The 16574-nt window shown below is 37.4% G+C and overlaps 1 protein-coding gene across 1 annotated transcript in view; it reads right to left on the bottom strand.

The window, feature by feature from the left end:
* The window catches only part of CFTR (CF transmembrane conductance regulator), a 168940-nt gene that overhangs the window by 114801 nt on the left and 37565 nt on the right, over positions 1 to 16574 (bottom strand). Inside the window, exons 4-9 of the mRNA XM_034671039.1 lie at positions 14152 to 14367; positions 10723 to 10812; positions 9699 to 9862; positions 8799 to 8924; positions 4962 to 5208; positions 2955 to 3047 (exon numbers count right to left, since the gene is read on the bottom strand). Coding sequence (XP_034526930.1) covers positions 2955 to 3047; positions 4962 to 5208; positions 8799 to 8924; positions 9699 to 9862; positions 10723 to 10812; positions 14152 to 14367 — 936 coding nt within the window. The remainder of the gene's footprint in view (positions 1 to 2954; positions 3048 to 4961; positions 5209 to 8798; positions 8925 to 9698; positions 9863 to 10722; positions 10813 to 14151; positions 14368 to 16574) is intronic.

Here is a 16574-nt window from a genome sequence, read left to right as displayed (position 1 = left end):
GAAACTTAGGCTGACCTTTAAGCTCTGCCTTAATTAGTTATCTAACTTTGTTCTAGTTGCTTAAACTCTCTAAGTTTCAGCTTAGTAAGTAACTCATAATTCTACCGACTCCCAGGTTTGGACTGAGGGTGGAATCATATATAATTCACCAGGGACTTGTCCCTTGGGTAAGTGGGTGGATGGTGATGCCAACAAAGGAAATAGCAAATACACAGAAAGGAGCAGGTTTGTGAAGCTTGGTGAGTGATGAATGTGAAGTGCTTGAGGAGCACAGAGGAAATTTAGAAATACATGTAAGAAGTTCAGGAGAGATGGGGCGCCTGGGTGGCACAGCGGTTAGGCATCTGCCTTCAGCTCAGGGCGTGATCCCAGCGTTATAGGATCGAGCCCCACATCAGGCTCCTCCGCTAGGAGCCTGCTTCTTCCTCTCCCACTCCCCCTGCTTGTGTTCCCTCTCTCGCTGGCTGTCTCTATCTCTGTCAAATAAAAATAAAATCTTAAAAAAAAAAAAAAAAAGAAGTTCAGGAGAGAAACTGGGGCCAGAAATTTGCATTTGAGACTCATCAGCACATCGATGTCAGTTGGCTCGGAGCTTGAGGTCACCCACAGAGGGCATGAAATGCTAGAAGAAAGCCTAAGTGAGGACCCAGAGCCCATCACCATAGAAGCAGCAGGCAGGGAAGATGTAAGAAGTCATGGTCTGAGGAAAAAATAATATGGAAAGAGTGGTCACACTAAAGCTAAGTGATCAATTCAAGAAGAAAGAAACCGTTTTGATGTGTTGGCGAGGGCAGAATCCAGACCGCGGTAGGGAACAGCCCATGAAAGATGAGGAAATGACAACACAGGGATGGAGAGGGATAAGGTTTGGAGGATGAAGCTGGGTAGGCAAAAGCAAGGGATGACATTTTTTTTTAACTTGAAAATATTTGAATGGGAAAAGGAGTCAGTTGAAAGGAAGTGTTGAAGCTTCTAGAGAGAGGGCTGCTGGCCCCCTGTTCTAAATAGATGAAGCAAGGTAGGAGTAATAGTTCAGTCAAGGGCAGGGGGAAACATCCATCTTCCTCGTAGGCATGAAGGAAGGAGGAACACATAATTCCAAGGGTGAACAGGGAAGCTGGAAGCATTCATACATGATAATGCCTTCTCCTTTCTTTCTGTTTTGTAGGAGGCAAGGCCATGCAGATCCTGGGAGAAGTAGGGGCTTTCGGGAAAGTGGTAAAAATCTGGAATAGCTTCTGGGGGAAATGGTAAAGAAAATTAGCTAAAGACAAATGAAAATATTTCCCAAGAAGGTTTACAGGCCCCACTGAGGTTGAAACAAGAGCAGCATAGAGCTTACAAATGACTGAAGTGCATGATTTTCCCAGATAGCTTCATCACGGTCCATAAGATAATGTTTTGCAGCAAAGGATCCAGCGGAAGGAAATGGGAATTGAAAGAGTTGTAGGGGAAGAACTGAAATGACCGGGCTTGGAATCAGCAGAGACGGAACCAGGCAGGGTTCGAAGGGAGCAATGAAGATACTAGAAATCTTGAACCTGAAAGACTACAGTAAAGGTAGGATTTAGAGACAGACAGAGCTGGACGGTTGGGAAATTATGGGCTGAGAAGAAATTTGAGAGTGTAACATTTCCAAATAAACACCACTATCCTGAGCAAACATGATCAAGAAGTGTCCGGAGTTTGGCAGGTGACAGTCAAAGACTGGAGGATGAGGATATTACCACATGGCAGGCAACAGTTGGGTGAACAGGTTGTAGACTATGACTTCTGGGTCCATATTCTGCCTTTGGCCCCTGCAGTTGTGTGAGCTGAGCCAAGACCCTTGACCTTTCTTAACATCCACTTTCTTATCAGTAAATTACTTAGGTCACAGGAATGTTAAGTGAATTAAGTGAGACAACACATATAAAAGGCTTACCCTAGGACCTGGCACAGGGTCAGGGTTCAAGCATGCTACCTATTTCACTAGATGGAAAGAGAGGGAAATGGAAGAATTTTGCAGCGGGGCAGAGAAACAATTTTGTCTGAAATTAGGAGGGAAAATGTTAAACTTCTTATTTTTCCCTCATGCCTAGAAGAGCATTTGAACCTCCTAAACACAAAAAAAGTAAAATCAATCTGATCCCTTTCTGACCTGACATTTTCCCACAAACAATTTTCTTAGACGGATAAAGTATTCTCTAACCCATATCTTCAAAAATGAGGTGAAGTGAAGGCCTGGCTGTCAAGTTGCTTATATAAATAACCAGTTGCAGATATTTTGGAAAATGCAGAAATAGGACATTGGTTTCATAACTCCTATCTTTACTTGGCAGATATAAGCAATAAGGAAATAGGAACTCAATAGGTGTTCTCAATCATCAAATATTGCTTCTTGAGAGGCTGAATATCCTTGATAATATTTTTCTGACTTTAAGATATACGATGGAATTTTTAATAATGAATGGAAATAAGTAGAAATAGAAAACAACACATTGATGTCTCTCTCCTACATCTTTATGTTGACCAGTGTAAGTAAACACATTGGGCTGAAACTTGAGAGCAGAGAAGGGAGCATTTCTTGAGGAACTATTATGTGCGTGGTACTCTGCTGAGCACTTCACACTTCACAACAAACTTGCAAGAAACCAGGCACTGGTTGCAAGAGAAATATTAATATTTCCTTTTACAGATGGAGAACCAAAGGCTCCACAAGTAACTCAATCTAGATCACACAGAGAATAAATGGTGGCGCCAGAACCCAAGCCCTGCCCTTACCGGGCTCCAAAACCCACGGGGTTTGCATTACTTCCTAATCTTAATTTATCGAACAAGGGCAGTGGCTCCCTTTCTGGTGCTACCAGGGCAATTATCGTTCTAACTTTCTTGTCTATTAGGATGAAAACCAGATTCGCAACGGAGAAAATGCTAAAGTGTTTAGAGCAAACAATTAAACAAAAAATTCTGACCTCCTCCCAGAAGGCTGTTACATTCTCCATCACTACTTCTGTAGTTGTTAAATTATATTCCAACGTCTTATACTCTTGCTTTTGTAAGAAATCCTGTTTACAAAAGAAGGCAAAAACATATTATAGAACTGGAATATCATTATTGCATTATTACATCTATTTTACACTCAAATAGTTCTGTATCTTGTATTTGGATTTTTTGAAGATTTATGAATATATCAGAAATTACTTCTTAATAAAATAATTGTTCACAGTGTTCTAAAGTTACTTTGCCAAGCACTTCGATTTATCACATTTGAAATGCACTCTTAAAACGTGCTATTTTATAAAACTGTTTTTATACATTAGATTTTAACATGCAACTGATTCTTCCTTCTACTCTTACATGTTAACCTGGGTGATGAATTTATAAGGCCTCCCTGAATTACCCTCCAATGTGCCTCAATTCAACATTAGGACAGAGAGAAAGCCAAAGTCTTCACGTCTACAGCACCCTCCTTATCAGAGGCATGAATAGCATCACTTCTCTAGGTTACGTAAAGGTATGAAGATCTGATATAACTGATTTTAAAGCATTGAACCTTGACTCCAAAAGAAGGGCTCTATTAGACATTAATAGGGCTCTATAAGGAAAGATGAGAGCATCAGGAAAAATTAAGCGCCTGAAGTCCTCACCACAGGACAGCCTGCTCCTTGCCTCACTTTAGCTTTTTCTCCTCTACTCTTCTCTCACTCACTATTTCTATTTTGGTTTCTCTCTTTTTCTCCCTGTTTTGTTTCTCTTCCTGTGTTCCTGTTCAGTGACTCTCCTGTCTTTGTGACGTTCTCTCTTTGCGTCTGTATGTTCATTTTATATCTCTCTCCTCAATCTCTCTCTCTCTCAGTTGAGAAGGGTTAACAGAAAAAATAACAATTAGTGCGAGAGCTCCTATGGTTCTGAGCTACATTCCCCAATTTGTCTAACTCACAGATCTCAAATTCACATATTTTTAAGATAAGCTTAAGGAGGGTGGCTGAGTAGAGATTGTGCAGAAGAGGGCAGGCCCTCTTTGAGGGGGGAGTTGCCACAGCTTATAAGGGAAAAGGACTCAGTTACTATATATTCTAATTCTCCAAAAGAGGCTGAAGACATGATTTATTGTACATGTAACATCTCCCAACTTCTAAATGCTAGCAACCAACGCAAATGGATTATTGTTGTTTTTATTATTATTATTATTATTATTATTATTATTATTTAAAGATCAAGTGAAACATGTTCAAGGCCAAAATTAGGTCCATGGGCCACCACTGGCAAAATCTAGCCAAGATTACATAATGGCAGAACCACCTAAAAGTGGCTCACCCTTCACCCTCACTTTTCTTTCTATCAGAGTGATTTATTTTCTGGTTAAATATTTAAATGGATATAAAAAAAGTAAAATAATACATTTTTGATCTGCATATTAATTATAAAAATTATAACCACACATTTATCCATGCTGGTGATTCAATTAGCTTTACATATACAGGGTATAATCACCTAAGGACTTTAGAACTTCTCTTCCAAGCTACCAGCTACATCAGCATTGCTAGGATAAAATGCCATTCTTATCTATCTTATGTTCTGGAAAGTAGGTTGAAAATCTTTAAAAAGTTTAAAGTGAACATTCTTAGTTTTAGCTGGAATGTTTTATGACTTCTTCATGAATCTGCAACCATCTTTTTGCACATTTGCCTAGTTCATTAGAACTGATCTATTGGTTGATTACTTAAATAAAATTCTCCAGAATACAGAAATAATATTTTTCTCAACTTCTTTGACTTAAGACAATCCCGCAGGCCTTCACTTATTTCACTAGGCTTTCATCACAAGGGCTCATTAGACCACATGTAGACATTAAGAGAGGAAATCCTGTGCATCGAACAGGCCCAAGACCAAGACTTCACCTCCAGACAGTTTGCTTGATAGAAAAGTTCAAAACTGTTCTAAAATCACTGCATACGATGCCTAGTTAGGTACATTACCTGTATTTTGTTTATAGCTCCAAGAGAGTCATACCACGTTTGTACAGCCCAGGGGAATTGCCGAGTGACTGCCATGCGCAAAACGATGCAGAATGAGATGGTTGTGAATATTTTTCGGAGGATGATTGTTTTGATCAGTGCATAGGGAAGCACAGATAAAAACACCACAAAGAACCCTGAGAAGAAGAAGGCTGAGCTATTGAAGTATCTCACATAGGCTGCCTTCCGGGTCAGTTTCAGTTCTGTTCTATAAAAAAAAATATATAAAATTTGGGATGCTTATTAACTTTTCAAATACCAGGCATCTTGGAATGTAAAACCTGAACAGAAGCTCTTAAGGCTTTCTGCCTGTGTTCTGATCCTAGCTCTGCCCTATATGAGCTGTGTGACCTTGGACAAGTTATTTAATCTCTTTGGGCCTCAGTTACCTTCTCTGAGAGGGAAATGGTAATGAATGTACCAGTGTCTTGGACATTATACCTGTAAATATTATTTTTAAATTATAATTCATAATCTCAGTTATTATTTCTGTTATTGTGACAATATTTTAATATCTTTAATCACTTCATTATTAATTTGTAAGATTGGTAAGACTTTGATTCAAATTTTTTGTTTGTTGGTTGGTGTTTTAAGTAATTAAGTGCAGAAATGAGGACAACACTGCAAGATTTATAAAGGAAAAATATACTTTTGTGATTCCCTAATGGATTCTTAACATTTTAGAAATTCTAGCTTGGCTTTGAGGAACACTGAAAACAACATCTAAACAACAAAGGAGTGGTTTCTCAAACCACTAGCACGGGTGAATCACCCGACAAACTTGTTACAATGCAGTGTCAGGCCCACCACTCAGAGATACTGACTGAGGCTTCCAGAATCCATGTTTTAAACAAGAACCCAAGTGATTCTGTTGCAGGTAACTTTTAAAAAGTTACAAAAGAGTAGCTGCTATAGCCTCTCTGTCTCTAACTTTAGTATAATTATTTGCAAAAATCACTTTTTAAAGATTTTATTTCTAAGTAATCTCTTCACGCATCATGGGGCTCAAACCTATAACCCCAACATCAAGAATCACACCCTCCACCGACTGAGCCAGCCAGATGCCCCCGCAACAACCATTTTTTTTTTTTTTTTACTTCTTATCTTCTAGTTTGAACTGCAAATGTGAACTGGGCTTTTGTTTGTTTGTTTGTTTTTTTACACATAGAGAAGAGGTTTCAGCGCTCTAGCACGCAGAAAACAGGGAGCGCCGATGCTGGTAATAAGAGAGAACAACGCTGCCTTCAACCTCCATCCCACTCGGCCAGGACCAGAAAAATTAAAGTCAGTTGTGATCCTCCTATTTGGCTCTTGCAGGGGGAAAGGCAGCCATGAACAGAGAAGTAGAGGGTTCTGGGGGGAGGGAGCAACAGCAACGGCTGTGCCTGGCATTTGGGGACTAGCTTCACACATGTGTAGAATTCGGAGTTCTCATTCTCAAGTGGTAGAATTCAGAAAAAAAAAATGTTTTTTTTTTTTTAGTCTGAAAAAAAGTCTAATCCTGAGCGCTCTGATAAAAAAAAATGAAGTTCCACGTGCCCAACCTAGACCGTGATTCATAATCTAATGTGGTCTAATGTTTACTTATTTCAATCATTTGGCACCGAAGGCAGACTGTGATTTTGGAATCTCACTGGGGTTTGACCCCTGGCTCTGCCAGTGATAACTATGCCATCTTAAGTCAACTGCTCTTCCCTTTGATCCTACAGAATCTGCGTGTGTGGAAGGGAAACATACCATCTCCCAGGCAGAGTCGTTGCCAAGATAAACGAGAGCACAGCAGAGGACCTGGCACTAAGAATCTATGCTTAGAATCTTTAATCTTCAACAGAAAAAAAAAAAAAAAAAGAATATTGGCTAGGTTGATATTAATAAAATGCTAGAATACTCTGTTCACAAACTTGTTCACAAATTCATGAAAATTGTTGTTGAAATGTATTAGAAACCACTGAGGAAAATGGAAGAAGTGGTATGACAAGAAAAAAATGATGGATGGACTAACAACATTTCTAAGGATCACCCAGAAAACAGTACTCTCCATAATAAAATCACTTGTACTTTATGAGTCATAAAAATACTTTATCAGTTTCTTATTTAAAAAAAAACTTGAAAGTGACTTTATTACAGAAGAGCAATAAAGGAGGAGATTGGCAGAGTTTTACACAGTCTCTGCCCAGTTCAACAGGGGCCCAGGCTGAGGTAATCACCCCGTTGAAGTGCATCCTGCCAATTTCTTCCAGAATATTACATTTGCTCTTTTGAGTAGAAGCAATTCTTGCTTTCCCATATTTACACCAGCACTTCCCAGCCTTTTTGGTTAACAATTTCGTGCCAGATTAAGGAACCAGATCACACAAGTCACAACCAACCATTTGCTATTAGAATCAGTCAGACAGAAACATGAAATAGAAGGGATGAATTTCATCCTTTGAGGAAGAAGAAAAATAAAAACCAAAGTCAAGAGAAGTCAGCACCTAGAATGACCTGACCAGGAGTTTATCTGGAGGCCCGAGACAACGGATCCTCTGATCAACTCCTCATCCCATTCTTGGTATGCCTGTGCCCATAGGCATAGAAGTGACCAAGGGGACAAGTAAGATGCAGAACTCACTTGTTAATAAGAAAAACGACTTTCAACGACTAAACAATTCCCCGAGATCTTTAAGGATGTTTCTGGAAAGAAAATACAATTCCTTTCCTGGATTTGTCTTGAAAGGCATAATAAAAACAGGTGACCTATAATGTTTGGGAAATATTTACTCTTTCACTCTTTCTATTTACATGGCAAAGGACTTAATATTTCAGCATTTCTTTTGTTGTTCCAATCACACACCTGCAGCTCAGTTACCACTGTCCACCAGGATCAGCAGCCCCAAGTCCTCATAACCATATTCACACCATCCAAAAGGCTATTCTGCTTTTTAGTATATTTTCCCTGTGAAACTCTCATGTGCTATTGGACCTGAAATCATCTGGTCTTCAACAGTAGTATGTCTATCACTAAGTCACCTAGAACCCTTTTTGACTGCAGTTTGTAGAACATGAAACTTGACTGAAGAAAAATGTTCTCATGGCTGCAGAAATGCCCTAATTTATATTGTGTCCCAAACTATCACAGGAATCGTATCTCAGGCTGGGCTGTACTTTTTTGCTGGATATAATCTTTACCAATTAGTGAAAGAGAGGTTATCTGAGGTGAAACAAGACTAGTGCCAAGTACTGAGTCTATCTCAGGTGATGGCTTTCATTGCTTGAGCTGACCTCTCAAGTGCAAGGTTTCTAGAAACACAATTTATGGATATTACCCTGGATTATTATTCTTAAGTTAAGGAAGAACAATGATATGATATGTTAACCAAAGAGAAAGGTTTTTTTCATTTTTCATGAGCTATAACATAAGTGAAATGGAATAACAAAAAAACACTTATTTGGTTCAGAATTATACAATTATGACTCTGGTGGTTTCATTTAAGCTTTCAATCAGCCTCCAGCATCGTGATCATTATTTTAGTCAAATAAGTATAATAAGCAGCTAGAAACACATATAGGAGATTCTTTCACAAAGCAGAAATACCCCTGTAATGAAAAATAACACACTTAGCCAACTACATAAAACTACAGCCCGTGAAAATGACTTTATGCCACTTGATACTGATGCATGAATAGTGATATAACTTAAAACAACTGATTGCCAGAAACTTCAAATATGAACTGGAAGTAAGTCCATTGTGACATACTCTTTTTTAAAATATTAAACATTAACTGGCTAATGATATTGAAATTATCAGAAGGACTTACTGTCTTATGTTTTCAATCATTCTTTCCATTGCTTCCTCCCAGCAGTATGCCTTAACAGATTGGATATTTTCAATCATTTCTGAGGTGATCACGAGTCTTTCATTGATCTTTCCAGCTCTCTGATCTCTGTAAATCAATCAATCAATCAATCAGATATTTAGTAAGACCAAGTCAAATTGTCACTAAGAAGTACAAAGGCTTCTTTAAAAGGCCACACTTCTTATTAAACAGATGGACATTTATTATCTGATAGATGATAACAAAAAAAAATTGCTATCTTTTAGTAAATGCCCTCTATGTACCAGACACTACTAGGCACATTCCATAGACTACCCCAGCATGGGACACATCATGGCACTCCAGGAAAAGTGGTTATCTCCATTTCAAAGATGAAAAACCAGAGACTCAGTGAGGCGAGATGGCTTGAGTCAGGTCATGTAACTAGTAAGCGTAAAGTCTGGGGCTCAAGCCAAGAGCTAGCAGACTCCAAAATCTGTATACAGTCCTCTTTCATACACTGGGACTGGTATCACTGGTTCATTCTGTAATAAAAAGTAACTAAGGTTCTGTTGTGATGATCCATCAACCAGAGCAGGAAAAAACCTATAAAACTATCCAAAATTTTTGCATTCCCTCCCATGCACATATATGCTTTATCCATTCTACCTAATCTTATGATCTATCCAAATGAACTGAATCTTCATGTATTTAAAAAGAAATTCTATAGACTGATAAGCCCCAAAAAATGTCCCATTGATATAGGGAGTATTATTTACACCATTAAAATAACTCCAAGTAGGTCCCGGTTCAGTAAATAGAGCAGTCCTGGTTTTACTACAGTAGACTTTGTGAAAATCTAATTCAAAACCCTTCTGAGCTATGTAACTAGAGTGCTGCTACCTGTACTTCATCATCATTCTTCCCAAAACGGCTTGAAAAAGGGCGAGGACTATGAGGAAAGCAAGACCACAGAAGGCGGAGGCTTGTAACAAATCCCAGAGTAGCCCCATCAGAAGCGCTACTTGTAAAGGTACAATCCACACAAAATGTGCCAAAGCAAGTCCCTGGAAAATAAAATCACAGTGAAAACCAGTGACAGACAGACAAACAAGCCTAGATGAGAGAAAGTGAGCACAGAGAGTTTGGACAATCAAGCACATCATGGTTCCCAGCATGCTAAAATCAAGGCGTTCATACCATGGAGCACATAGCAATGTGCTTAAACATTCTACAAACACACTAAGATTTCCCAAGGAACAAATTTCGAGTCATTGCATTTTTCAGTGTATTTTTATTCAATGGAATTAAAATTAAATATCTTAAGTATCATGCCAGGGATTTATTTTACATAACTTACTTCTATTTGGCTAAAGCAAGAGCCATGATGTAAACACGCAAGAGCAAAGGGATCTCCAAAGGCTCTCAGTGTAACAACTCTAACACCTGACAAAATATTAAGAATAAATGCATATGCTTAATTCAAAGGTAACTTATTTAGTGCCTGCTGTGGGTTTCACACTCTGCGAAATATTGAGAATGCTAAGATAAATAAAACACACTGTTTGTCCTAAAAGACCTTGCATTTATTTGTGTCATTAGACAGCACTGAACAAGAATTGCTCAGAGTATCATATTCAGCCAAAGTAAATACTTGATTTAAAGTATTAAAAGAAAACAAGATCTGATAAAAACTTGAATTTTGAAAAACTTCGTTAAATACACAGCAAGCCAAGATGCCTTTGTATTGGGTGGTCCCATGAGACCCCAAAATGGCACTCTGCTACACAAAGTCGCTGGCAGAAATAGGGAAGGGAGGGATGTGTATGACTTAAACACATATCACTGTTAACTGACCCAGGAAAACCCTTGGGGTTGTATGAGGTATAACAATAATGCAGAAAATATTAAATCAGTAGGTACATACTTCATCAAATTTGTTCAGGTTGTTGGAAAGGAGACTAATAAGTTGTCCAATACTTATTTTATCCAGAACACGGCTTGACAGCTTTAAAGTCTAAAGGGAAAATGGGAAGTTAGGTGATGCTGGCAAAGAGAAGACAAATATATGAATAAGTAACATTGTATAACAGTGGGAGAATGAGGTCACTATGCATGCATTTTTAAGTAAAGGTCATGAAAAGTATTGTTTTATGTTCATCTACCTTGGTATCGTCTCAGATTTATAAAAATTTCTCTTCACAATAAATTTTATAGTAGCTTGCCTGTAGTTATTTCATTTTCCAGCATCTAGGCAGTAATGACATGTTTTCTACTCCCAAACAGGAATGATATTACACTTAAATACCCATCTATATGGTGTGGAGATTTGGGTGGGTTTTTTGTTTTGTTTTTATAGGCAGCAAAATTTGAGATTAAAACCTATAATCTTGGGGCACCTGGGTGCCTCAGTCGGTTAAGTGTTTGCCTTTGGCTCAGGTCATGATCCCAGGGTCCTGGGATCTCTGCTCAGAGGGGGAGTCTGCTTTTCCCTCTCCCCCTCTTCCCCTCTTGTGTTCACACACTCTAATAAATAAATAAAATCTTTAAAAATAAAAAACTATAACCTTATAGTAACCTATTAACCTATAGTAGAGTCCTATAGTAATTCTATTGAATAAAATCATGATTAAAGTCAATAAAAATATATTATGAATAACTGAATCATTAATGATTTTGTGAAAGATTGAAAAATACATCCCCATACATGAACAGAAATTGTTAAGCAGGTAAATTAATCATGATTATGAAAGCTCACAGTAATACTTTGCCTGTAAAATTTAATAAGAATTGATTAGCCATTAGGTGCCTTTGATTGGAGAATACCCATCCAATATTTGTTTCAACTGAATATATACATATTGAGCACTTAGGAGATGCAAATCACTGGATTCAAGGCTTCAGGATTATTTGGATTTCTTAATACATAATTCTTGCCTCAAGGTAACCTAGTACACACATAACTAAATATGATATGATAAAGGAGTTACAGGGAACAGAATATAATAGGGTGGTTAAGGGAAAGTTCACGTATCTGGTTACAAATATCTAGATTTTATTGAGGAGGTAGAATTTAAGATGGGTGTGGAATAATTAATAGAATTTAGATAAGCACAGATGAAGAAGAATCAAAGCAGTTAATTTCAAAACACTATTAGAACAATATGACGGGGAAAATTCTACTGAGCTGGATTACACATGATTCAGTAACAGACTGCCTGTCTCAGGCGATTTTGAGTTCTCCAGAAGGCGTAACAGGGAGGTATGTGCACAGTAAGCACTCAGTAAATATTTGTTCATTTTAATTAATTAATTTAATTAATTCACAGGCAAAGATAAATTTAGTTTGTATTTAGATTCATTATTTTCTTGTATTTTTTAATTTTTAATTGAAGTATAGTTGACTTCCAATCTTGTCTTACTTTCAGGTGTACAACATAATGATTTGACATTTGTATAATGTATTTAGATTCATTATTTAAAATATAATTTGAATGTATCACAGTGGCAGATTTTAGAACAAAGCAAAACAGCATTGTAGTACAAAATTTGGGATACTGTAAGAGTTAATGGCTGCCTGCCATGTGGATGCAACTGGTCAGATATGGGACCAGTTAACTCTAGGCTCACTTTAGGGACCAAAGCACAGCCATGTGAAGATACAACTGCATTTTCTGGTGATGATGCCAATGCAGGCCAATAAGTGTGCCTAGAGGGGTAAACAAACCAGGTAATTACACAGCTATTCAAAAACAAGAGAAAAAAGGAAAGATACAATAGCTTCTAACTTTTCCTGAATGTGTTCTGGATCTGAAAGCGCCTATACTGTTGCATTTGTGCTAAATGTTATATATGGACTTATTTGCAAACTAACCTTTTCCTTCTTTGCTCTCTCCTCCCCTTTAGCCCAGAGTACCTCATACCTCTCTCCTCCTATATAAGACAATTTGCCTTGCTATATTACTCCAGTACTTTTCCCCTCTAATATTTGTAAAGTCTTCCACGTCAAAAACTATGATTTACCCATTTCAGAAATTTTGAAGTTTTTGCATAGTTCTCTATACTCTCTAGGTCTTAGTTTCTTAAAATGTTTTATGCATAAAACAGGGATAGAGAGTTTTGGAGAAGATCAAATGAGATAATACACCTAGCTCACTTAGAAGCTTGTCATGTACATCCTTTGCTATCACATTATTATGATAATAAGCACTTTTTATAAATATTTTTTTAGACTGAATTGAACTTTCCTTGATATTCATGCTGTGCAATTCTACTTCCCAAGTAATACCTAAGAATTTATTAACTTACATAAAACTTCTGGATCAAAATAAAATTCTTGTTGATTTATTACCCATGTTTTCCTGGTACTTGGGAATTGATGAGATTGTAGCTGAGGTGATCTGATTAAACTGTGGACTCCATTTTTTTCTTGTGCCTCCATAAAAGGCTGTTTTGAACAATAAAGTATGACTATCGAGGTTTTATAATACAACTGACCTTGCATATATATTATGGAAGTGTTATGGGTTATTTGCTAGAGATCGTAATTTCAGATCCATGTCCCTTATAAGCCAAGTATGTAAAGTTTTTACATTGGGGGAAGAAAAAGAGAAGAAAGGTAAAGCAATATCCAAATGATTCGACAAAAATAGCTTTCTATGATGACTTGGTAGATCCAAGCAGTCACACATAGTCTAGAAAACACATGTCACTGAAATGGCCTTAAATTGTTTTTGCAAGGTAGGTAGGTCTTAATCTGCATTCACCTAAATCAGGCTTCAGCAACTTAAGCTTCTGTCTGGACAATGCATACAGAAGAGCAGAGAAGCTTCTTATGGTTGCCACGCATGTGTTGTTGCAAAAATTTTTTATTTGCAGGACTCACAGGATGACAAAAATCTAACTCTGAATAAAGCAGTGGATGAGTGGATGTCACCACTGTGTCACAACTAATTAAGGTAGAAACTGTTACTGCTTGGAATTTCACTAAAAATTACATACTATACTCTTGTTATGGAACGTAGAGATACATTGCATTTTGCCACAAGATGACATTTTGTCAATGACTTTTATGTAGATAATAAGTATCATTTTAATGGGGAGCCACAGATTCCAAAAAAAATGATGACATGACTAGTTTAAAAAAATGAAATCCAAAATACAGGCAGTTTACAGAAGATGCTCAATAATTATTAGCTGAAATGAACTGAATTAATTACCAAGGGAAATTAGAAACTTTAATTACTGCTGCCATTTACTTCACAGGCATACAAAATCGATTTCAGCGTTTATCCCTTATGTGTATCAACATGACATTTAACATTCAAAACACAGAGACTGTGCAAGAAAGCACTACCTTCTTATAAATCAAGCTAAACATAGCTATTCTCATCTGCATTCCAATGTGATGAAGGCCAAAAATGACTGGGTGCAGGAGAAGCATCCTCATGACAAAGAGAAGGCATAAGCCTATGGCTAGGTAAATCGCAATGGAGCGTTCCTGCTTGTTATCCGGATCGTAGGAAGCTATGATTCTTCCCAGTAAGAGAGGCTGGACTGATTTGGTGACTTCCTGAAAAGAGGGAAAACAAAGAAATTAGATTTCATTTCCCTTTCACAAAATGGCCCCACAATTTCAACACAAGAATTTTCATCTTTAGAGAAGGATTTAAAATGGGCTTACACAGAGGGCCACATCGTATGTAACACTCTTGACGTTATTTTCAATATTTTCATGGTTTGAAATAAGATTTGATGTTTTATTCTAGCAAAAGTCATTTGGAGACAAGTTTATGTATAGGGTATTTTTGATTGAAAAGTGAAAGGTGTGGTCTCTGGAATGGTGTGTCCATTAGTAACATCTACATAGCCCTACTACAGATACATAGCAGAATTTATGAAATATTTTCATTTGATTTTCATGACATACATGAAATGTTTTGGCAGTTGAGCTGTACACGCAATTTTTAGAATTAGAAATGTACAGGTATACATAAGTGTTTTTCTTATTGAGTAATTTTAACTACACTCCCTGCCCACTGTGTAGCCACTATTTTTTTTCCCATATCCTGCCATCTCTATCACAACAGACCTACTTGGTGAGTGGTTATTCAGTTGCACTTTTTAACAAAATAAGTAAAATCGGTCTTAATCTGATTCAGGTATCTATTTTACATATTGTTTTTACTGAAATAGTTAGTGGTCAACTTGCCTCAACCAAAAGATGACATACTCATCCTTTGAACAATAATGGCTCTTCTACAAAGACACCACTAGTGCTACTCTGGGAGGGTACATGTTCATCGAAAAAAAAGTTTATTTTTGGTAGAGAAAAATGTCAATAAGAGGTCATCTGCAAACAGCAAACCAACATACATCTCACCACAACATGGAACTGTCAACATTCAAGGACAAAATCAGCACTCCAACCCACCCCCCATAGTATTTTCCTTAATCTGTTTGAAGCAGCATGTTCTCTAACATTTACAATGGAACCATTTACAGATAACACCTGATTTTTTTTTTTATTTAGAAAGGAAAACAATGGTAACCAGCTTAGTCTATGAAATAGAACCTTTACAAAAATCTTCCCTGTGACTGGGAAAAACAAAGTTCTCTATTTTTGATATGTGAAAGCTGTGTATTCCTTGTGGCTTGAACTATTCTGAGACTAAAGAAATTTCCCAATTTGCCACCATATAAAATAGTGGAAACTGACTGAGTCATGAATGTCATAAGGAGTAACATAAATTTATTTGAAAATTTGATTACGTGTTTTATTACAATGTTTATTACATGTTTTATTACATGTTTATTGTTCTTATTATTACGTGTTTATTACATGTTTTGTGACACAAATCAAGATGCAATTCACTTAATGTTTCACTTAGATAACAGAAGAAGCCTGATATCTGTTTTTAAGCTAGTGCAACAGCGAAATTCAAAGTCAGGAAACCCAAGTTTCTATCCACATTACCTATATTATCCATGTCTCCTTAGTCTCTTCCTTTTTCTGGACATTTTCCTCACTGATTAACCAAGTGGGAGCAAGTTGATCTCGAAGGTTCCCTCCAGGGCTAACATCTCTGTTTATATGATCTGAGTCTGAGGAGTCTCCTGACAGAGGCTGGGGATTCCTTCGGCAATTGTCCTGGCCCGCATCCTGCCACCACAATAGGCATTTTCTACTCAGGTGGATGCAGGTCAGAACAGTGTGAGTTCAGAAGACTATCTGGGTAGAGAGGGTTGGGTTAGAGAACCACGCGAGCGATTGCTTTCCTGGTGGGAATAATCTTGGGTCTCAATTTAGATCAGCCTCCCAGAGAAAACTTAAGAAGGCTGAAAAGACCTCCTGGGAGACATATCTGGTCTTTCATAGGACCCTCCATACCAAAACTCAACATGTGGATGAGTCTAAATCCTTTCACCATTTCTGTTCTGCCTGCATACTAGGACAGGGCCAGATGCTTCTAGAAAAAGGGAAGTCTGCCCAATATTCAGATCATGAAAGAAAGTTCAGGTGAAAACAAGAAACTTTGTTCAGGCTTAAAATTACAAGGCTAAGTTAAAACCTACACTTCCAAGCCCAAAACACAGTTGTTTCTTCTGATACAGGTACACGATTAGTTGAAGAACTTCTAAGGTTACATGATTTTCTATAGTGTGAGGTCAATAAAATCATCACCATCATCATCATCTCAACTTGTTTTAAATATATTTTATGTCTTTATCCCAGGAATACTAGGACATTATTTGAGAAATATTGGAAAGTTAAGGTTT

Source organism: Ailuropoda melanoleuca, chromosome 1 (assembly GCF_002007445.2).
Source record: "Ailuropoda melanoleuca isolate Jingjing chromosome 1, ASM200744v2, whole genome shotgun sequence".
Lineage (NCBI taxonomy): Eukaryota > Metazoa > Chordata > Mammalia > Carnivora > Ursidae > Ailuropoda > Ailuropoda melanoleuca.
This window is presented reverse-complemented; position numbering and strand designations above follow the sequence as displayed.